The 24,081-nt window shown below is 44.8% G+C and overlaps 1 protein-coding gene across 1 annotated transcript in view; it reads left to right on the forward strand.

The window, feature by feature from the left end:
• Nucleotides 1-1,056: 1,056 nt before the first annotated feature.
• Nucleotides 1,057-24,081, forward strand: part of LOC139413915 (vestigial-like family member 4b) — a 97,247-nt gene continuing 74,222 nt past the window's right edge. The window contains exons 1-2 of the mRNA XM_071161772.1: nucleotides 1,057-1,330; nucleotides 4,310-4,387. Of these exons, the coding sequence (XP_071017873.1) occupies nucleotides 4,324-4,387 (64 nt within the window). The 5' untranslated portion in view covers nucleotides 1,057-1,330; nucleotides 4,310-4,323. The remainder of the gene's footprint in view (nucleotides 1,331-4,309; nucleotides 4,388-24,081) is intronic.

The following is a 24,081-nucleotide window of genomic DNA, read 5'->3' on the forward strand; positions in this document are numbered from 1 at the left end:
AAATGCATAGTTAAGCCTAGTCAGTTTATTACATTGACAAAAAAAATGAGCTTTGCTCTAACCCTAACCCCCCCCACCCCCCAAAAAAAAATTCAATTTAGGTTTAAAAATCAAACAAAATAGAACTGATCCCTACACTGGCTCAAGGGGAACCTGGGAGGGCAGGTCTTCCAGCACCAGTACCCCTTGCAAGTCTTAAAATATAAAATCCATAAATGGCAAAAACTATTCTGCCTCAGCCACAATAATATCAGCCACAAGATTTATTTGAGACTTGTGCTGTACAGATTAACTGTGGCAATAATCCTTAACACACAGGGTATCTTTTGTGTGGCAGCAAACATTTACTACAGGCTGTGGTGTGTCCAGCACCATCACTTGTTTTCTCGATTATTTTTAATCGCATTCGATTGACCTCAATCTCCTTCCCCCTTACAGGGCACTCCAGGAACTCAGTATCATGATCCCCACCACAATTGCAACACTGTCCTCCTTCTACACACCGTTCTTCAGTGTACTCGGTTCGTCTGCACACACACTTGAAAACATTGTCAAATCCTTTACAATTCTTACACTGCAATGGTTTGGGGAAGAAAGCTCTTACAGCGTAATTTACATAACCAAGCTTCACATGCGTAGGTATTTGCTCTTTATAAAAAAAATAAAACAGGACTGACAGACTCTTATTTTTCCTCCATTCAACCAGCGAGTATCTTCACCTCAAAAAGGTTTCCACGCGCATCCCAACAAGAAGCGATTAATTATCATTCACAACACACGTATCCTTCACTCCAATTTCAGACCATTTCCGTTTTGTTCCAGTTTTCGATATTACTGTTGTCCATTCAGAACATTCGTCTTCACCAATTATTACTCGACGCGCTACTCGATTCGAACTCCGCATCCACTTCCGCCATCTTCCCTCCCACCTCTTCGTTCGTCCATCGGGAACGTTATTTGCAATTATTTCCTTGTCTTGTACCTGCAACGGATGTGACGCAATGCCATTATCATAATTTATGCCGAAATTATTTCGTAGAGCTCGACCAATGAGCGCTCTCCACTTTCACCACCTGCTAGGAAGAGAATTCTATCATTCCAAACATTCTTCCCCCTTTCGTTTACAACGAAGTTCGTAAGTTTTGTTGTCGGACCGCTTAGCCATTGTTTTTCCACTCACCTCGGACACAAAACAATTAAATTGGTCCGTTGCTCCCCCCCCCCCCCCCCCCCCCCCCCCCTGTGGATTCAAACGGAGCCAGGATTGTTAGCGTTATTATCGGCGCGAATATAACTCCGAAGATCCCAAAGTGGCGCTCTAAGGAAGGTGGTATGTACCATGTCACGACCAGGCTACTATAATACTAGGTCGATGCTGAGACACTTTAGGAAGCTGCAGTGCATATGCTTGTTGCGTGACAATTCATGAATGACATTGTTTTACAACTGAAAGTAGAGGGGAGGGGGGAATGTTTCCCCAAGGCAAAATGTAAGTGTGACTAATGATTTAATGATTGGGAGACGATGAGTAACATTATTAGTATAAGAAGGCTAAATAACGATCGAATTTGAAGAAAATGTACCATAATAAATCGTACATGGTTTATGTACCCTCCTGTGTTAACTATTCCTAGATACATGGGAAACGGGATAAAAGTTGTAACGTTGAAAATGTCATGAGAGAAATGTCAGATAGTGTAGACTATATCAAAGTGGTTTTTCCCGAAGAAGGGGAAGAAACGAAGGCAGGAAAGGTATCTTCGGAATGTTGAGTGTGGGAAGCGAGAGAAGACGACGGGAGTAGTGCGTGCTACCGCGTTACAGTGGAGGCTGGTGACTCGAACACCATTAGGAGGACCGGGGACTCACGGTGTAGGCACGGACATCAGACGAGGAAAAAAGCTTGTTTGAAAAGTCTATGACAAATTATTTTAACCTAAAACATTTAATAAAGGCATTTTATAGTAAAATATTCAACTAGGTAGTAGCAGTGTGCAGGACAGGCTCATTTTATTTATTTTACCTTTAAGTCAGTTAAGAACAAATTCTTATTTTCAATTACAACAGTGTTCAGGGGCAGAATGACAGATTTGTACCTTGTCAGCTCAGGGATTTGAACTTGCAACCTTCCGGTAACTAGTCCAATGCTCTAACCAATCATGGATGTATTGTGTTGGAGAAGAGCTCAACACTTCCACTCAGGGCAGGACAGGATTGTACTGATGTGCAGTTAGACTAAACCGCCAACACATAAAATGATCACATATCTCCCTTATTTATTACAGGATTGTGATATGTGATTAATCAACATTCGACACTAGTTAATTTTGAATACTATTTTAACAATTGTAAAACGAGTTTAAACACTGAAAAGTATCAACACTTCTTCACTCCAAAATGTACGTGAGCTAGTGTAACGGATGTGAAACAGCTAGCTGAGTTAGCGGTGGTGCGCGCTAAATAGAGTTTCAATCGGTGACGTCACTTGCTCTGAGACCTTGAAGTAGTGGTTCCCCTTTGCTCTGCAAGGGGCCGCGGCTTTTGTGGAGCGATGGGTAACGATGCTTCGAGGGTGACTGTTGATGTGTGCAGAGGGTCCCTGGTTCGCGCCCGGGTATGGGCGAGGGGACGGTCTAAAGTTATACTGTTACATTAACTCGTATGTAAAGATTGAACATCTTAGCGTAAACGACAATAGATAATTGAGTAGTAACAAGTAGGTTTTTATTATTACTTAAGCATCATTTCGGGTGAACAAAAACTCCAAAACCAGCGGTGGCCAACGTTGCTCCACTGTTCCCTGATCGACTGGGGGAGCAGACTTCTATTCCAGACCAGCAATAACACACATGATTATCAACTCATTAGATTGGATAGGTTGAATCAGGTGTGTTATTGCTGGGCTGAAACATAACCCTGCACCCAGCAGATGTCCTGCAGGGTTGGCCTACTCCAATTGTAATAGGTTTATACATTGTGTGTGATGTTTAACTGTATATTTTGTTGCTAACATAGGTACACATAATCCATGGGAAATAGGATATTCCCTAAGTCTCGGGGGATATTCCCTAAGTCTCGGGGGATATTCCCTAAGTCTCGGGGGATATTCCCTAAGTCTCGGGGGATATTCCCTAAGTCTCGGGGGATATTCCCTAAGTCTCGGGGGATATTCCCTAAGTCTCGGGGGATATTCCCTAAGTCTCGGGGGATATTCCCTAAGTCTCGGGGGATATTCCCTAAGTCTCGGGGGATATTCCCTAAGTCTCGGGGGATATTCCCTAAGTCTCGGGGGATATTCCCTAAGTCTCGGGGGATATTCCCTAAGTCTCGGGGGATATTCCCTAAGTCTCGGGGGATATTCCCTAAGTCTCGGGGGATATTCCCTAAGTCTCGGGGGATATTCCCTAAGTCTCGGGGGATATTCCCTAAGTCTCGGGGATATTCCCTAAATCTCGGGGATATTCCCTAAGTCTCAGGTTTGGGACGTTCATTGGGATCTCACTCCATCATTTCCCTGTATGAGGAAAGAAAAAAACCCCAAAGAAACAGGCTTCATTTTACTCAAATTAAAATATAATTTATAATTCTGTTATCTCTCCTTCCTCAAAGTTTTCCATGCTAGGGACTGAAACTCTATCTGACAGCTGGAAATGAGCTAGCTGATTTATATTTAATTAACTTAGCTAAACAGTATGTAAAGCCGGCCAGCCAGCAGGCAAAAAGTGTGTGTCACGTTTAAGTTAAGCACGCTTCTAAATCATACATGTGCAGTACTAAGGGAGGAAGAAGTCCATTACTGTGCAAGTCTATGGCAGCTAGAACCACAAGCCTCTATAGTGTTGCATTGGAGGCTTCGCAGCCAGAGGAGAATGTGAAATTCCTGAACACCGGCTATACCGTGGTGCTAACCCTAGAGGGTTCTGTTGAGACTACTGTAGACCTTCATTGCAAAACATTGTGTTTTTAATCAGGTATTTGATGACGTGACCTATATTTAGTATAGTTTTATCTATACAGGATCACTTTTATGTTTTGAGTAGGATGAGCCTCCCACTGGAGCTATTTAATCCACTACTTCGTTCATCAGTTCTGTCAGGACAACGTCACCAACCGACACATGAGTTCTGTCAGTGGGTACAAACGACACACTCTGCAAGACACGAGACGCTAGTAAATAATGCATCCTGCTTGGAGACACGACAGTTATAACACATGGTTATACGTGAAACGCTATAGTAAACATGCAGTCCATTTGTCATCATAATCCATAAAGATTACAGTTATTTTACATCTAAATCTTTCTTTTCAGGTTTGTTGTGAAGAATGGAGACGCCATTGGATGTTCTGTCTAGAGCTGCGTCGTTAGTGCACGAGGATGATGAGAAACGTAAGTTTGCTCCTAATACAGTATCTGGGAAGAACTGTGTGTGTGTGTGTGTGTGCCGTCGGGCTTTGGTGTCTGATATACTTGAGCCTCTAAGCTACTGTCTCTGGTCAGATAATGGTGTCTGATATACAGTGGGGCAAAAAAGTATTTAGTCAGCCACCAATTGTGCAAGTTCTCCCACTTAAAAAGATGAGAGGCCTGTAATTTTCATCATAGATACACTTCAACTATGACAGACAAAATGAGAAAAAAAATCCAGAAAATCACATTGTAGGATTTTTAATGAATTTATTTGCAAATTATGGTGGAAAATAAGTATTTGGTCAATAACAAAAGTTTATCTCAATACTTTGTTATATACCCTTTGTTGGCAATGACGGAGGTCAAACGTTTTCTGTAAGTCTTCACAAGGTTTTCACGCACTGTTGCTGACCATGAAGGCCTGATTCACACAGTGGTGAGGGCACCACTCTGGTCTTCTAGACCGGTGGAAATCTGTCCCTTGGTCTGATGAGTCCAAATTTGAGACTTTCGGTTCCAACCACCATGTTTTTGTGAGACGCAGAGTAGGTGAACGGATGATCTCTGCATGTGTGGTTCCCACCGTGAAGCATGGAAGAGGAGTTGGTGCTTTGCTGGTGATTTATTTAGAATTCAAGGCACACTTAACCAGCATGGCTACAAAAACATTCTGCAGTGATACGCCATCCCATCTGGTTTGGGCTTAGTTTTTAAATTTTACCTTTATTTAACTGGGCAAGTCAGTTAAGAACACATTCTGCCTAGGAACAGTGGGTTAACTGCCTGTTCAGGGGCAGAATGACAGATTTTTTACCTTGTCAGCTCGGGGGTTTGAACTTGCAACCTTTCGGTTACTACCGGCCGGCCGGCCGGCCACACACACACACACACACACACACACACACACACTGACTGACTGACTGACTGACTGACTGACTGACTGACTGACTGACTGACTGACTGACTGACTGACTGACTGACTGACTGACTGACTGACTGACTGACTGACTGACTGACTGACTGACTGACTGACTGACTGACTGACTGACTGACTGACTGACTGACTGACTGACTGACTGACTGACTGACTGACTGACTGACTGACTGACTGACTGACTGACTGACTGACTGACTGACTGACTGACTGACTGACTGACTGACTGACTGACTGACTGACTGACTGACTGACTGACTGACTGACTGACTGACTGACTGACTGACTGACTGACTGACTGACTGACTGACTGACTGACTGACTGACTGACTGACTGACTGACTGACTGACTGACTGACTGACTGACTGACTGACTGACTGACTGACTGACTGACTGACTGACTGACTGACTGACTGACTGACTGACTGACTGACTGACTGACTGACTGACTGACTGACTGACTGACTGACTGACTGACTGACTGACTGACTGACTGACTGACTGACTGACTGACTGACTGACTGACTGACTGACTGACTGACGTGTATATTTAGTTATTTAAAAAAAAAATATATATGGGATTGTAAATTATGCTGACAATTACATTGGAAGCTACAATCTAGCCCCCCACACACACACCATTATGTCGTTGTTTAGTTGTATATATTTTTTACCAAAGTCAAATATAATTGATTAATTAATTATTTCATTCATACAACAACAAAAAATGGCCCTTCTGTGACTTTGTCTAATACGCTTTTGGTTTTCTGACCGTGGTATCATTTTGATATCAAGTATTGTGGTACTAAACCTGGTATCAGTGTCAAAGTCAAACTTCTGGTATTGTGAAAGCCCTGCCCCAGTCCTACCCAAGCCCGAGGCCTTAGTCACTCCTCATGGCTGTATCAACACATAATCATACTTCAATACTGGCTGAAAAATTCCTTCCTAGATTAAACAGCAGCAAATCCTTCTCAGCAGGCCTGCAGGCTAGGAGTACAGACAGGCAGGCTGGCTAGAGCTAGGAGTACAGACAGGCAGGCTGGCTAGAGCTAGGAGTACAGACAGGCAGGCTGGCTAGAGCTAGGAGTACAGACAGGCAGGCTGGCTAGAGCTAGGAGTACAGACAGGCAGGCTGGCTAGAGCTAGGAGTGCAGACAGGCAGGCACTCTGGCTAGAGCTAGGAGTGCAGACAGGCAGGCACTCTGGCTAGAGCTAGGAGTGCAGACAGGCAGGCACTCTGGCTAGAGCTAGGAGTGCAGACAGGCAGGCACTCTGGCTAGAGCCAGGGGTGCAGACAGGCAGGCACTCTGGCTAGAGCCAGGGGTGCAGACAGGCAGGCACTCTGGCTAGAGCTAGGAGTACAGACAGTCTGTCTAGAGCTAGGAGTACAGGCAGTCTGTCTAGAGCTAGGAGTACAGACAGTCTGTCTAGAGCTAGGGGTACAGACAGTCTGTCTAGAGCTAGGAGTACAGACAGTCTGTCTAGAGCTAGGGGTACAGACAGTCTGTCTAGAGCTAGGGGTACAGACAGTCTGTCTAGAGCTAGGGGTACAGACAGTCTGTCTAGAGCTAGGGGTACAGGCAGTCTGTCTAGAGCTAGGGGTACAGGCAGTCTGTCTAGAGCTAGGGGTACAGGCAGTCTGTCTAGAGCTAGGAGTACAGGCAGTCTGTCTAGAGCTAGGAGTACAGGCAGTCTGTCTAGAGCTAGGGGTACAGACAGTCTGTCTAGAGCTAGGGGTACAGGCAGTCTGTCTAGAGCTAGGAGTACAGACAGTCTGTCTAGAGCTAGGGGTACAGACAGTCTGTCTAGAGCTAGGAGTACAGACAGTCTGTCTAGAGCTAGGAGTACAGGCAGTCTGTCTAGAGCTAGGGGTACAGACTGGCAGCTCAACACTCACTAGCAGGAAGAAAGAAAATGTACTTTCATTCATATTTGATTTGTATTTTAAGTACGTCTGCAGGGGCGATAGGGTAGCCTAGTGGTTAGAGTGTAGAGGAGATAGGGTAGCCTAGTGGTTAGAGTGTAGAGGAGATAGGGTAGCCTAGTGGTTAGAGTGTAGCGGTGGCAGGGTAGCCTAGTGGTTAGAGTGTAGCGGTGGCAGGGTAGCCTAGTGGTTAGAGTGTAGAGGCGGCAGGGTAGCCTAGTGGTTAGAGTGTAGAGGAGATAGGGTAGCCTAGTGGTTAGAGTGTAGAGGCGGCAGGGTAGCCTAGTGGTTAGAATGTAGAGGTGGCAGGGTAGCCTAGTGGTTAGAGTGTAGAGGCGGCAGGGTAGCCTAGTGGTTAGAGTGTAGAGGCGGCAGGGTAGCCTAGTGGTTAGAGTGTAGAGGCGGCAGGGTAGCATAGTGGTTAGAGTGTAGAGGTGGCAGGGTAGCCTAGTGGTTAGAGTGTAGAGGTGGCAGGGTAGCCTAGTGGTTAGAGTGTAGAGGCGGCAGGGTAGCCTAGTGGTTAGAGTGTAGTTGTGGCAGGGTATCCTAGTGGTTAGAGTGTAGGGGCGGCAGGGTAGCCTAGTGGTTAGAGCGTTGGACTAGTAACCGAAAGGTTCCAAGATTCAATCCCCGAGCTGACAAGGTAAAAAATCTGTCGTTCTGTCCCTGAACAAGGCAGTTAACCCACTGTTCCTAGGCCGAATTTGTTCTTAACTGACTTGCCTAGTTAAATAAAGGTCAAATAATAAGTTGCAACTTGCTAGTTGTTCTGTGTGGAGTAGGGCTTACCCTATTTAGTCCATGGTTTGGTTGATCGGCTCTTGGTTGAACAATATTTTTTTTTTGTCTAGCTGTGGCAAATGTAAAGTACCAGTCAAAAGTTTGGACACACCTACTCATTCAAGGGTTTTTCTTTATTTTTTAGTATTTTCTACATTGTAGAATAATAGTGAAGACATCAAAACTAGGAAATAACACCTATGGAATCATGTAGTAACCAAAAAAGTGTTAAAATATATATTTGAGATTCTTCAAAGTAGCCACCCTTTGTCTTGATGACAGCTTTGCACACTCGTGACTCCAGTCTGTGTAAGTGCTATTTGACCAATAAGGAGAGTGATGCAGTGCTGCATCAGATGACCCGGCCTCCACAGTCACCCGACCTCAACCCAATTGAGATGGTTTGGGATGAGTTGGACCGCAGAGTGAAGGAAAAGCAGCCAACAAGTGCTCAGCATATGTGGGAACTCCTTCAAGACTGTCGGGAAAATAATTCCAGGTGACTACCTCATGAAGCTGGTTGAGAGAATGCCAAGAGTGTGCAGCCCTAGTGTGGAGTGACGGGTCCATGGAACAGTGGGTTAACTATCAGCATTACTGGGGAACAGTGGGTTAACTGTCAGCCTTACCGGGGAACAGTGGGTTAACTATCAGCCTACCGGGAAACACTGGGTTAACTGTCAGCCTACTGGGGAACAGTGGGTTAACTGTCAGCCTTACCGGGGAACAGGGGGTTAACTGTCAGCCTTACCGGGGAACAGGGGGTTAACTGTCAGCCTTACCGGGGAACAGGGGGTTAACTGTCAGCCTTACCGGGGAACAGGGGGTTAACTGTCAGCCTTACTGGGGAACAGTGGGTTAACTGTCAGCCTTACCGGGGAACAGGGGGTTAACTGTCAGCCTTACCGGGGAACAGGGGGTTAACTGTCAGCCTTACCGGGGAACAGGGGGTTAACTGTCAGCCTTACCGGGGAACAGGGGGTTAACTGTCAGCCTTACCGGGGAACACTGGGTTAACTGTCAGCCTTACCGGGGAACAGGGGGTTAACTGTCAGCCTTACCGGGGAACAGGGGGTTAACTGTCAGCCTTACCGGGGAACAGGGGGTTAACTGTCAGCCTTACCGGGGAACAGGGGGTTAACTGTCAGCCTTACCGGGGAACAGGGGGTTAACTGTCAGCCTTACCGGGGAACAGGGGGTTAACTGTCAGCCTTACCGGGGAACAGGGGGTTAACTGTCAGCCTTACCGGGGAACAGGGGGTTAACTGTCAGCCTTACCGGGGAACAGGGGGTTAACTGTCAGCCTTACCGGGGAACAGTGGGTTAACTGTCAGCCTTACCGGGGAACAGTGGGTTAACTGTCTTGTTCAGGGGCAGAATGACATATTTTTACCTTGTCAGCGCAGGGATTTGATCTAGCAACCTTTTGGTTACTAGTCCAACGGTCTAACCACTGAAATAGACAAAAAGGGAGGGAGAAAGATGGACAGCAGGGCCCTGGTCTAAAGTAGTGCACTATATAGGGAATAGGGTCCTGTTCTAAAGTAGTGCACTATATAGGGCCCTGGTCTAAAGTAGTGCACTATATAGGGAATAGGGTGCCATTTGAGATGCAGTCTCATGGGAACATAGTGAGAGCTCCTCTGACCTTCTCCCCATGTCCCCTGCTGGGCTTTTGTTCTCACCGGGCTGATGATGCCACTGTGTTGTGGTTGTGCGTGGTCTCTTTGTCCCAACACAATACAGATGACCTGTTTCCACAATAGACCTCAGTAGCACAGACCCAGACCCCAGAACCCAAGCCCAGAGCCCAAGCCCAGAGCCTGAGCACAATCCCAGCCCCAGAGCCCAGCCCACATCCCCAGAGCCCAGCGCACAACCCCAGAGCCCAGCGCACAACCCCAGAGCCCAGCGCACAACCCCAGAGCCCAGCGCACAATCCCAGCCCCAGAGCCCAGCCCACAACCCCAGAGCCCACAACCTCAGAGCCCAGCGCACAACCCCAGAGCCCACAACCCCAGAGCCCACAACCCCAGAGCCCAGCGCACAACCCCAGAGCCCAGAGTAGGGCTGTTGAGGTGACTGTATTACCTCCACACCGGCGGTCACGAGTCATGAAATCAGTCAAATTCCACGTGACCGTTTAGTCACGATAATTAGGCTTCTCCAAGCTCAGATGCTGCTGATCATTAGTAACCAAACTCGCTAACTCCCGGATACTCAACACTTTAGATTTCCAGAAAGTGAACAACTAAGGAATCTTTTTTTTTTTTTCTACTTCTCTCATTGACCTCTTAAATCCCAAACCCCAGCCTGGTCTGTTTCACAAGTGTTCCTGCGACGTTGTGCCTTTGGGTTTACAAACTCTGTGACTGCGCTACACTACACTGATGGGAGGGAGAGGTTCCCTGGCCCAACTTTATCCACTACATAAAGAGAGACCTAAGACAACACAACACTACATAAAGAGAGACCTAAAGACAACACAACACTACATAAAGAGACAACACAACACTACATAAAGAGACAACACAACACTACATAAAGAGAGACAACACAACACTACATAAAGAGAGACCTAAGACAACACAACACTACATAAAGAGAGACAACACAACACTACATAAAGAGACAACACAACACTACATAAAGAGACAACACAACACTACATAAAGAGAGACAACACAACACTACATAAAGAGAGACCTAAGACAACACAACACTACATAAAGAGAGACCTAAGACAACACAACACTACATAAAGAGAGACAACACAACACTACATAAAGAGAGACCTGAGACAACACAACACTACATAAAGAGACAACACAACACTACATAGAGACCTAACACAACACAACACTACATAAAGAGAGACAACACTACATAAAGAGAGACAACACAACACTACATAGAGACCTAACACAACACTACATAGAGACCTAACACAACACAACACTACATAAAGAGAGACAACACAACACTACATAAAGAGAGACAACACAACACTACATAAAGAGAGACCTAAGACAACACTACATAGAGACCTAAGACAACACTACACTACATAAAGAGAGACCTAAGACAACACTACACTACATAAAGATAGACCTAAGACAACACTACACTACATAAAGAGAGACCTAAGACAACACTACATAGAGACCTAAGACAACACTACATAGAGACCTAAGACAACAACATAGCAAGGTAGCAACATGACGACAACATGGTAGCAACACAACATGACAACAACATGGTAGCAACACAACATGACAACAACATGGTAGCAACACAACATGACAACAACATAGCAAGGCAGCAACACATGACAACACAGCATGATGACAACATGGTAGCAACATGACAACAACATAGCAAGGCAGCAACACATCATGGCAGAAAGACCACATGGCAGCAGCACAACATGGTAGCAACACCACAGGGTACAAACATTATTGGGCACAGACAACGGCACAAAGGGCAAGAAGGTAGAGACAACAATACATCACACTTGATTGCAAGAAGCTAACCACTTAGCTAGGTAGCTAGCTACTAAAATTAGCAAACCAAATGCACAACTGCAGAGCATTTAGCACATTTTAGACGGGTAACTTAATAGTTCTAAGTTATCTAGCTGACAAATATCTAGTAGTGAATTCCAGACTAACTAGATCACCTGGCGCATGCTGCACAACAGTGACTCACGAGGTTCTGGTCTCTCGTCATCGTGACTGGGGACTCCTGGTGAGCTTCATAGTGTAAAATAATGTAACGGGTGAAATCAGGAATGAGATTTCCTTTATCTAATAAATAATAATGGCAAGTTGACTGCAGGTATTTACTTAAGTAAATAAAAATATTTAAATGTATTTAAAACAACATTTTAATTTTTTTAAGAAGTAGTATTGACGGTATTGAAAAACCATCCCGTGGCTATTTCCAAACACCCTGGTATACGTTATAGTACCCAAGCCTAACTACAACACACTAGACTAGATTTACTTCTGCTACAACATGCGAGAGAGAGAGGCTACACCTCACTCACGGGATCACTCACTCACTCACGGGATCACTCACTCACTCACGGGATCACTCACTCACTCACGGGATCACTCACTCACGGGATCACTCACGACTCTGTGACGTTAACTAAACTACACTGGGATCTCCCTAGTTTCTCTCATGTTGTGAGCAGGTATGCAGACCAAATAGATTAAACATGATAAATTGTCTACACACTGTGGCAGGAGATGGCTGAGGCCAGGACAGGCCTTTTTATGTCTGTAGTACTGTCAGACTTGGTTGTATCCAGGCATTTAACGTGTGTGTGTGTGTGTGTTGGCCCAGCCAAGTCAGCAAGTCATTATATAGAGTAACATGGTCTAGTCTCTAGACAGACAGGTTGATCATTATATAGAGTAACATGGTCTAGTCTCTAGACAGACAGGTTGATCATTATATAGAGTAACATGGTCTAGTTTCTCTCTAGACAGACAGGTTGATCATTATATAGAGTAACATGGTCTAGTTTCTCTCTAGACAGACAGGTTGATCATTATATAGAGTAACATGGTCTAGTTTCTCTCTAGACAGACAGGTTGATCATTATATAGAGTAACATGGTCTAGTCTCTAGACAGACAGGTTGATCATTATATAGAGTAACATGGTCTAGTTTCTCTCTAGACAGACAGGTTGATCATTATATAGAGTAACATGGTCTAGTCTCTAGACAGACAGGTTGATCATTATATAGAGTAACATGGTCTAATTTCTCTCTAGACAGACAGGTTGATCATTATATAGAGTAACATGGTCTAGTTTCTCTCTAGACAGACAGGTTGATCATTATATAGAGTAACATGGTCTAGTTTCTCTCTAGACAGACAGGTTGATCATTATATAGAGTAACATGGTCTAGTTTCTCTCTAGACAGACAGGTTGATCATTATATAGAGTAACATGGTCTAGTCTCTAGACAGACAGTTTGATCATTATATAGAGTAACATGGTCTAGTCTCTCTAGACAGACAGGTTGATCATTATATAGAGTAACATGGTCTAGTTTCTCTCTAGACAGACAGGTTGATCATTATATAGAGTAACATGGTCTAGTTTCTCTCTAGACAGACAGGTTGATCATTATATAGAGTAACATGGTCTAGTTTCTCTCTAGACAGACAGGTTGATCATTATATAGAGTAACATGGTCTAGTCTCTAGATAGACAGGTTGATCATTATATAGAGTAACATGGTCTAGTTTCTCTCTAGACAGACAGGTTGATCATTATATAGAGTAACATGTATTATGTAGATTGATGAGAATTTGTATTTTTTTAAATCCATTTTAGAATAAGGCTGTAACGTAACAAAATGTGGAAAAAGTCGAGGGGTCTGAATACTTTCTGAAGGCTCTGTATGTGTATTAGAGGTCGACCAATTATGATTTTTCAACGCCGATACCGATTGGAGGAGGCCGATTTAAAAATAATTTAAAAAAAAATCTATTGATTTCTTTTTTTTATATATATATATATATATATATATATATATATATATATATATATTATTTTTTTTACATTTATTTGTAATAATGACAATTACAACAATACTGAATGAACACTTATTTTAACTTAATATAATACATCAATAAAATAAATGTAGCCTCAAGTAAATAATGAAACATGTTCAATTTGGTTTAAATAATGCAAAAACAAAGTGTTGGAGAAGAAAGTAAAAGTGCAATATGTGCCATGTAAGAAAGCTAACGTTTAAGTTCCTTGCTCAGAACATATGAAAGCTGGTGGTTCCTTTTAACATGAGTCTTCAATATTCCCAGGTAAGAAGTTTTAGGTTGTAGTTAGTTATTATAGGACTATTGGACTTTGACTATTGGATGTTCTTATAGGCACTTTAGTATTGCCAGTGTAACAGTATAGCTTGCCTCCCTCTCCTCGCTTCTACCTGGGCTCAAACCAGCAACACAAGGACAACAGACACCATCAAAGCAGCGTTACTCATGCAGAGCAAGGGAAACAACCACTCCAAGGCTCAGAGCGAGTGACATTTGAAACGCTATTAGCGTGCGCTAACTAGCTAGCCATATCACTTCGGTTACACCAGCCTCATCTCGGGAGTTGATAGGCTTGAAGTCATAAACAGCGCAATGCTTGAAGCACAACGAAGAGCTGCTAGCAAAACGCACGAAAGTGCTGTTTGAATTCATGTTTACGCGTCTGCTTCTGCCTACCACCTCTGTCAGATTATATGCAACGCAGGATAGATAGATAATATCTAGTAATATCATCAACCATGTGTAGTTAACTAGTGATTATGATTGATTGTTTTTTATAAGATAAGTTTAATGCTAGCTAGCAATTTACCTTGGCTTACTGCATTCGCGTAACAGTCTCCTTGTGGAGTGCAACGAGAGAGAGAGGCAGGTCATTAATGCGTAGGACTAATCAACTGTAAGGTTGGATCCCCCGAGCTGACAAGGTGAAAATTTGTCTTTCTGCCCCTGAACGAGGCAGTTAACCCACTGTTCCTAGGCCGTCATTGAAAATAAGAATGTGTTCTTAACTGACTTGCCAAGTTAAAAGTACAGTATTATACAGAGCCATGAGTGCATGGAACTCCCTTCCATCTTATACAGAGCATGTGATCAGTAAACCTGGTTTAAAACCACAAATAAAGAAACGCCTTTCCCCCATGTGACACACACACACACACACACACACACACACACACACACACACACACACACACACACACACTATATGTTAATGTTTTTAATGTAAATCGTAAAGTATTTTGTCTGTTTTTTTCCGTTATGTGTCAGACTAGATGTCGCCATTGGCTTCGGATAATGGGGATCCTAATGAATCAGAATTAATTTCCCTGCTAGGCATGCTGACCCAGAAACCTCTGACCTCTTGTCCAGGATTGCCCACTGTCTCTCTCTCTCTCTCTCGCTCTCTCTGCTCCTGGTAAGCAGAGCTTTGGGCCTCTGCTAACTCCAACCCACTGACCTCTGCTAGGTGTGTGTGTGTAGGGGGGGGGGGTTTTAGTGAGGTTCTCTTGCTGTCTGCGTACCAGAGTGTTGTGTTGTCTTGTATACTAGATCTCCTGTGAACTATGCAGGGCTGTGGAGATTTATTGAGAGGTGGTTTCATCAAGATCCTCCTACTACCACATACCATTTTTAGATGTATATATTATATTTAGTCATGGGGCTTACAAAGAATCTTGGTCGACCGAGAGTCATCCTGTTCTATCGACCAATCAATTGGTCAATATTTAAACTTAATTTTCAGGATATAGACAGACACACCCTATGTGTTTTGAATAAAATCAATTACAAATGCACTTGTCTGATGCTTTAAGCACACTGTTTGATTTAAATAATTAAGACGCACAAATTACTCAAAGTGCCCGATGGTCACTGTGTCACATCAATAAATCGGTTATAATAAACTCTGAACACAGTAACGTGACAGAAAAATAGATGCGGAGAACGTGACACTGGAAATGGGTGAATGTTTACTGGTTGCTCAGGAGGGAAAGGGGAATTCAGATCTGTGGAAGACATGTGACTTAGTTGTGGAAGCTACTGGAGATCCAGACAAAGGAGGGGAGGAGCAAGCGTTGTGTGAGTATTATATATGCCCAACAGTTGCTGTTAGATTACAATATTATTTTTTCGGACCATTTTGGAACCGTGTAAACAACACTAAATAAATAAGTGTACCAGAGTCTGTTCTAACAATAAAAATATAACTCAGGAAAAAAAAGAAATATCCCTTTTTCTGGACCCTGTCTTTCAAAGATAATTCGTAAAAATCCAAAAAACTTCACAGCCTAATGGTTAGGGCATTGGACTAGTAACCGAAAGGTTGCAAGATCAAATCCCCGAGCTGACAAGGTAAAAATCTGTCGTTCTGCCACTGAACAAGTCAGTTAACCCACTGTTCCTAGGCTGTCATTGTAAATAAGAATTTGTTCTTAACTGAATTGCCTAGTTAAATAAAGGTTAAATGAAAATTAACCACAAACAATTAATGAACATGCACCTGTGGAACGGTCGTTAAGACACCTAACAGCTTAGACGGTAGGCAATTAAGGTCACACTTATGAACACTTAGGACACTATAGAGGCCTTTCTACTGACTCTGAAAAACACCAAAAGAAAGATGCCCAGGGTCCTTGCTCATCTGCGTAAACGTGCCTTAGGCATGCTGCAAGGAGGCATGAGGACTGCAGATGTGGCCAGGGCAATACATTGCAATGTCCATACTGTGAGACGCCTAAGACATCGCTACAGGGAGACAGGAGGGACAGCTGACTGTCCTCGCAGTGGCAGACCACGTGTAACAACACCTGTACAGGATCGGTACATCCGAATATCACATCTGCTTGACCGGTACAGGATGGCAACAACAACTGCCTGAGTTACACCAGGAACGCACAATCCCTCCATCAGTGCTCAGACTGTCCGCAATATGTGACTGTCCCCTATGTGAGAGGCTGGACTGAGGGCTTATAGGCCTGTTGTCTGGTGAGGACCTGCCTTACATCACCAACAACAACGTCGCCTATGGTCACAAACCCACCGTCGCTGGACCAGACAAGACTGGCAAAAAGTGCTCTTCACTGACAGGTCGCGGTTTTGTCTCACCAGGAGTGATGGTCGGATTCGCGTTTATCGTCGAAGGAATGAGCGTTACACCATGTCTGTACTCTGGAGCGGGATTGATTTGGAGGTGGATGGTCCGTCATGGTCTGGGGCGGTGTGTCACAGCATCATCAGACTGAGCTTGTTGTCATTGCAGGCAATCTCAACGCTTTGCATTACAGGGAAGACATCCTCCTCCCTCATGTGGTACCTTTCCTGCAGGCTCATCCTGACATGACCCTCCAGCATGACACTGCCACCAGCCATACTGCTCGTTCTGTGCATGATTTCCTGCAAGACAGGAATGTCAGTGTTCTGCCATGGCCATCGAAGAGCCCGGATCTCAATCCCATTGAGTACGTCTGGGACCTGTTGGATCAGAGGGTGGGGGCTAGGGCCATTCCCCCCCCAGAAATGTCTGGCAACTTGCAGGTGCTTTGGTAGGATAGTGGGGTAACCTCTCATAGCAAGAACTGGCAAATCTGGTGCAGTCCATGAGGAGGAGATGTACTGCAGTACTTAATGCAGCTGGTGGCCACACCAGATACTGACTGTTACTTTTGATTTTGACCCCCCCAGCTTCATGAGGTAGTCATCTGGAATGCATTTCAATTAACAGGTGTGCCTTGTTAATTTGTGGAATTTCTATCCTTAATGTGTTTGAGACAATCAATTGTGTTGATACAAGGTAGGGCTGGTACACAGAAGGAAGCCCTATTTGGTAAAATACCAAGTCCATATTATGGCAAGTACAGCCCAATTAAGCAAAGAGAAACGACAGTCCATCATTACTATAAGTCGTGAAGGTCAGTCAATTCTGAAAATGTCAAGAACTTTGAGAGTTTCTTCAAGTACAGTCTCAAAAACAATCAAGCTCTATGATGAAACTGGCTCTCATGAGGACCGCCACAGGAAAGGCAGACCCAGTTACCTCTGCTGCAGAGTATAAGTTCATTAGTTACCAGCCTAAGAAATTGCAGCCCAAATAAATGCTTCAGAGTTCAAGTAACAGACACATCTCAACATCAACTGTTCAGAGGAGATTGCGTGAATCAGGCCTTCATGGTCGAATTGCTACAAAGAAACCACTACTAAAGGACACCAATCATAAGAAGAGACTTGCTTGGGCCAAGAAACCCGAGCAATGGACATTAGACCGGTGGGAATCTGTCCTTTGGTCTGATGAGTCCAAATTTGAGATTTTTGGTTCCCGAACGCCGTCTTTGTGAGACGCGGTGTGGGTGAATGGATGATCCCTGCGTGTGTGGTTCCCACTGTGAAGCATGGAGGAGGCGGTGTGATGGTGTGGGGGTTATTTTCTGGTGACACTCAGTGATTTATTTAGAATTCAAGGCACTCGTAAGCAGCATTCTGCAGCGATACGCCATCCCATCTGGTTTGCGCTTAGTCTTTTCAACAGGACAATAACCTTTCGGTTACCGGACCAATGCGCTTAACTGCTGACTACCTGCCAGAGTGTTTTCTATATTGGAGATCTCTCCTGAGCTGTGCACGTCAGGATTTATTTGATAGGCTTAACTATGGCTACAAACACTTAGTCATAGGCACTCGCATTTACAAACATTTAGTCCTAGGTAATGACATTTTACACTTATGACTAGAGGTCGACCGAATTATGATTTTTCAACGCCGATACCGATACTGATTATTGGAGGACCAAAAAAGCTGATTTAATCGGCAGATTAAAAAATAAAAATGTATTTGTAATAATGACAATTACAACAATTGTTAATTAATCGGCCTCATTAATCGGCCTTTAGGATCTTGAATACAAGACCATGTGTCTGTATTGCACAAGATTTTCCCAACTCAGGAGCTCATGCTTTCTGAGGATGTAACAGTGATGATGGCTATTGGGCTTCCTATCAATCACTTTGAGAGCCTGTTTGTAGACAGACTGAATAGGTTTTAATGTTGTACAGCAAGCTTGGGCCCAACTAGTCAAGCAAGCAGTATGTTAAGTTGGGGGGTAGTCAAACAATTTCGTATAAATCGGAAATTAGCTAGGTTGAATTTGGTTATCTGAATGACCTTTTTCACATGCTTTTTAAAAGAGAGTTTGGAATCAAGTATGATGCCAAGGTACTTAAAATCAGATACCACCTGGAGCTTCTCCCCTGACACATAGACATCTGGTTCAGTAGCATCTGTTGCCCTCTTTGTGAAGAACATGCAAACAGTTTTTTTCACATTGAGATGCAAACACGAGTCACTGAGCCACTTTGTAACCTGGACCATTACAGTAGTGAGTTCTTGTGCAGCTTGTTGTTTGCTCTTTGCACATATATCACTGTATCATCTGCATACATTTGAACTTCAGACCCAGTACAGACAGAAGGCAGCTCATTAATGTACAGGCTGAACAGGAGGGGCCCCAGTATTGACCCTTGGGGCACGCCCACATCATAGCTAAGCGTGGGCGACAGCTCATTGCTCACTCTGACACACTGAGTTCTGCCTTCAAGGTATGATTTCATCCATCTCAAGGCATCGGGGGAAAAGTTGAACTTAGACAATTTTGTGATGAGAATCTCATGGTTAACAGTATCAAAAGCCTTCATTAGGTCCAGGAACACAGCACCCCCTTTGTCCATCCTGGACTTCACATTTTCCAGAAGAAAGCAGTTGGCCGTTTCTGTGGAGTGTTTCGCTCTGAAGCCAAACTGCATGGAGTGTAATGTGAAGGGGCTGTTGTTGAGGTGGGCAATCAGTTGTTCTGCTACACACTTTTCAACAACCTTTGACACCACAGGTAGTATACTAATGGGCCTGTAGTTACTCACGTCAGCAGGGTCGCCCGATTTAAAGATGGCCGTTATTATGGCCGACTTCCAGACCCTTGGAAACACCCCCTGACCAATAGATGTGTTGGTGGCCTTAGTAATGGGGCCAATTAGTGACTCTTTGTAGTTTTTAAGAAAGGTAGAGTCCAGCCCAAACACATCTTTGGCTTTAGAGTTCTTTACTGAGCTAATCACCTTGTTCAACTTTGACTCAGAAACCTCCCTTATGATGAAGACAGGTTGAGTGTCATTTACTAGCACTGAGCCCAAGAAACCAGTGGAGGGGTTCTGTGTCAGTACCCTAACATACATAGTCAAAGTAGGAATTGAAGGCTATTGCTATTTCAACTGCATCCTGTGTTAGATTGTTATTCACCATGATTTCTAGTCTTGTTGCAGTGTTACTGCCTGTTGTCATGAGACTCTTCCTTCACAGGCTAGAGATCAGGACAATAATGTAGTCTCTCTGTCTGTTATCATGAGACTCTTCCTTCACAGGCTAGAGATCAGGACAATAATGTAGTCTCTCTGTCTGTTATCATGAGACTCCTCCTTTCACAGGCTAGAGATCAGGACAATAACGTAGTGCCAAGACACTGGCTCGTTTCCCACTGGACTGTTTTGTAACTCACTGACTCATATTTCCAGAGAAAGAGAAAGGTATGGGGATACGTGTGTTATCACCTGTGTGTCTCAGACTCAGTCCCATGGATCAGAGCCTCGTGGCAGGGCCGTGGATCAGAGCCTCGTGGCAGGGCAGTGGATCAGAGCCTCGTGGCAGGGCCGTGGATCAGAGCCGTGGATCAGAGCCTCGTGGCAGGGCCGTGGATCAGAGCCGTGGATCAGAGCCTCGTGGCAGAGCCATGGATCAGAGCCGTGGATCAGAGCCTCGTGGCAGAGCCGTGGATCAGAGCCGTGGATCAGAGCCGTGGATCAGAGCCGTGGATCAGAGCCGTGGATCAGAGCCTCGTGGCAGAGCCGTGGATCAGAGCCTTGTAGTAGAGAAGATAAGACGACGTAATCACAAGCCAGTCCCACACGTTAGGACTGTTTTCTAACTTACTGGCTCATATTTCCAGAGAAAGAGAAAAGGGTGGGGCTCAGCATGTCTGTCTGTCTGTCTGTCTGTCTGTCTGTCTGTCTGTCTGTCTGTCTGAATCAGAGGACTGAGAAGGAATAGGCAGTCTGTCTGTCTGTCTGAATCAGAGGACTGAAGGAATAGGCAGTCTGTCTGTCTGTCTGAATCAGAGGACTGAAGGAATAGGCAGTCTGTCTGTCTGTCTGAATCAGAGGACTGAAGGAATAGGCAGTCTGTCTGTCTGTCTGAATCAGAGGACTGAAGGAATAGGCAGTCTGTCTGTCTGTCTGAATCAGAGGACTGAAGGAATAGGCAGTCTGTCTGTCTGTCTGAATCAGAGGACTGAAGGAATAGGCAGTCTGTCTGTCTGTCTGAATCAGAGGACTGAGAAGGAATAGGCAGTCTGTCTGAATCAGAGGACTGAGAAGGAATAGGCAGTCTGTCTGTCTGTCTGAATCAGAGGACTGAGAAGGAATAGGCAGTCTGTCTGTCTGAATCAGAGGACTGAGAAGGAATAGGCAGTCTGTCTGTCTGTCTGAATCAGAGGACTGAAGGAATAGGCAGTCTGTCTGTCTGTCTGAATCAGAGGACTGAGAAGGAATAGGCAGTCTGTCTGAATCAGAGGACTGAGAAGGAATAGGCAGTCTGTCTGTCTGTCTGAATCAGAGGACTGAAGGAATAGGCAGTCTGTCTGTCTGTCTGAATCAGAGGACTGAGAAGGAATAGGCAGTCTGTCTGTCTGTCTGAATCAGAGGACTGAGAAGGAATAGGCAGTCTGTCTGTCTGTCTGAATCAGAGGACTGAGAAGGAATAGGCAGTCTGTCTGTCTGTCTGAATCAGAGGACTGAGAAGGAATAGGCAGTCTGTCTGTCTGTCTGAATCAGATGACTGAGAAGGAATAGGCAGTCTGTCTGTCTGTCTGAATCAGAGGACTGAAGGAATAGGCAGTCTGTCTGTCTGTCTGAATCAGAGGACTGAGAAGGAATAGGCAGTCTGTCTGTCTGTCTGAATCAGAGGACTGAGAAGGAATAGGCAGTCTGTCTGTCTGTCTGAATCAGAGGACTGAGAAGGAATAGGCAGTCTGTCTGTCTGTCTGAATCAGAGGACTGAGAAGGAATAGGCAGTCTGTCTGTCTGTCTGAATCAGAGGACTGAGAAGGAATAGGCAGTCTGTCTGTCTGTCTGTCTGAATCAGAGGACTGAAGGAATAGGCAGTCTGTCTGTCTGTCTGAATCAGAGGACTGAGAAGGAATAGGCAGTCTGTCTGTCTGTCTGAATCAGAGGACTGAGAAGGAATAGGCAGTCTGTCTGTCTGTCTGAATCAGAGGACTGAGAAGGAATAGGCAGTCTGTCTGTCTGTCTGAATCAGAGGACTGAAGGAATAGGCAGTCTGTCTGTCTGTCTGAATCAGAGGACTGAGAAGGAATAGGCAGTCTGTCTGTCTGTCTGAATCAGAGGACTGAGAAGGAATAGGCAGTCTGTCTGTCTGTCTGAATCAGAGGACTGAGAAGGAATAGGCAGTCTGTCTGTCTGTCTGAATCAGAGGACTGAGAAGGAATAGGCAGTCTGTCTGTCTGTCTGAATCAGAGGACTGAAGGAATAGGCAGTCTGTCTGTCTGTCTGAATCAGAGGACTGAGAAGGAATAGGCAGTCTGTCTGTCTGTCTGAATCAGAGGACTGAGAAGGAATAGGCAGTCTGTCTGTCTGTCTGAATCAGAGGACTGAGAAGGAATAGGCAGTCTGTCTGTCTGTCTGAATCAGAGGACTGAGAAGGAATAGGCAGTCTGTCTGAATCAGAGGACTGAGAAGGAATAGGCAGTCTGTCTGTCTGTCTGAATCAGAGGACTGAGAAGGAATAGGCAGTATGTCTGTCTGTCTGAATCAGAGGACTGAGAAGGAATAGGCAGTCTGTCTGTCTGTCTGAATCAGAGGACTGAGAAGGAATAGGCAGTCTGTCTGTCTGTCTGAATCAGAGGACTGAGAAGGAATAGGCAGTCTGTCTGTCTGTCTGAATCAGAGGACTGAGAAGGAATAGGCAGTCTGTCTGTCTGTCTGAATCAGAGGACTGAGAAGGAATAGGCAGTCTGTCTGTCTGTCTGAATCAGAGGACTGAAGGAATAGGCAGTCTGTCTGTCTGTCTGAATCAGAGGACTGAGAAGGAATAGGCAGTCTGTCTGTCTGTCTGAATCAGAGGACTGAGAAGGAATAGGCAGTCTGTCTGTCTGTCTGAATCAGAGGACTGAGAAGGAATAGGCAGTCTGTCTGTCTGTCTGAATCAGAGGACTGAGAAGGAATAGGCAGTCTGTCTGTCTGTCTGAATCAGAGGACTGAAGGAATAGGCAGTCTGTCTGTCTGTCTGAATCAGAGGACTGAGAAGGAATAGGCAGTCTGTCTGTCTGTCTGAATCAGAGGACTGAGAAGGAATAGGCAGTCTGTCTGTCTGTCTGAATCAGAGGACTGAGAAGGAATAGGCAGTCTGTCTGTCTGTCTGAATCAGAGGACTGAGAAGGAATAGGCAGTCTGTCTGTCTGTCTGAATCAGAGGACTGAGAAGGAATAGGCAGTCTGTCTGTCTGTCTGAATCAGAGGACTGAGAAGGAATAGGCAGTCTGTCTGTCTGTCTGAATCAGAGGACTGAGAAGGAATAGGCAGTCTGTCTGTCTGTCTGAATCAGAGGACTGAGAAGGAATAGGCAGTCTGTCTGTCTGTCTGAATCAGAGGACTGAGAAGGAATAGGCAGTCTGTCTGTCTGTCTGAATCAGAGGACTGAGAAGGAATAGGCAGTCTGTCTGTCTGTCTGAATCAGAGGACTGAGAAGGAATAGGCAGTCTGTCTGTCTGTCTGAATCAGAGGACTGAGAAGGAATAGGCAGTCTGTCTGTCTGTCTGAATCAGAGGACTGAGAAGGAATAGGCAGTCTGTCTGTCTGTCTGAATCAGAGGACTGAGAAGGAATAGGCAGTCTGTCTGTCTGTCTGAATCAGAGGACTGAGAAGGAATAGGCAGTCTGTCTGTCTGTCTGAATCAGAGGACTGAGAAGGAATAGGCAGTCTGTCTGTCTGTCTGAATCAGAGGACTGAGAAGGAATAGGCAGTCTGTCTGTCTGTCTGAATCAGAGGACTGAGAAGGAATAGGCAGTCTGTCTGTCTGTCTGAATCAGTCTGTCTGACTGAGAAGGAATAGGCAGTCTGTCTGTCTGTCTGAATCAGAGGACTGAGAAGGAATAGGCAGTCTGTCTGTCTGTCTGAATCAGAGGACTGAGAAGGAATAGGCAGTCTGTCTGTCTGTCTGAATCAGAGGACTGAGAAGGAATAGGCAGTCTGTCTGTCTGTCTGAGTCTGTCTGTCTGTCTGAATCAGAGGACTGAGAAGGAATAGGCAGTACTGTCTGTCTGTCTGAATCAGAGGACTGAGAAGGAATAGGCAGTCTGTCTGTCTGTCTGAATCAGAGGACTGAGAAGGAATAGGCAGTCTGTC

Source organism: Oncorhynchus clarkii, chromosome 7, assembly GCF_045791955.1.
Source record: "Oncorhynchus clarkii lewisi isolate Uvic-CL-2024 chromosome 7, UVic_Ocla_1.0, whole genome shotgun sequence".
Classification (NCBI taxonomy): Eukaryota; Metazoa; Chordata; class Actinopteri; order Salmoniformes; family Salmonidae; genus Oncorhynchus; species Oncorhynchus clarkii.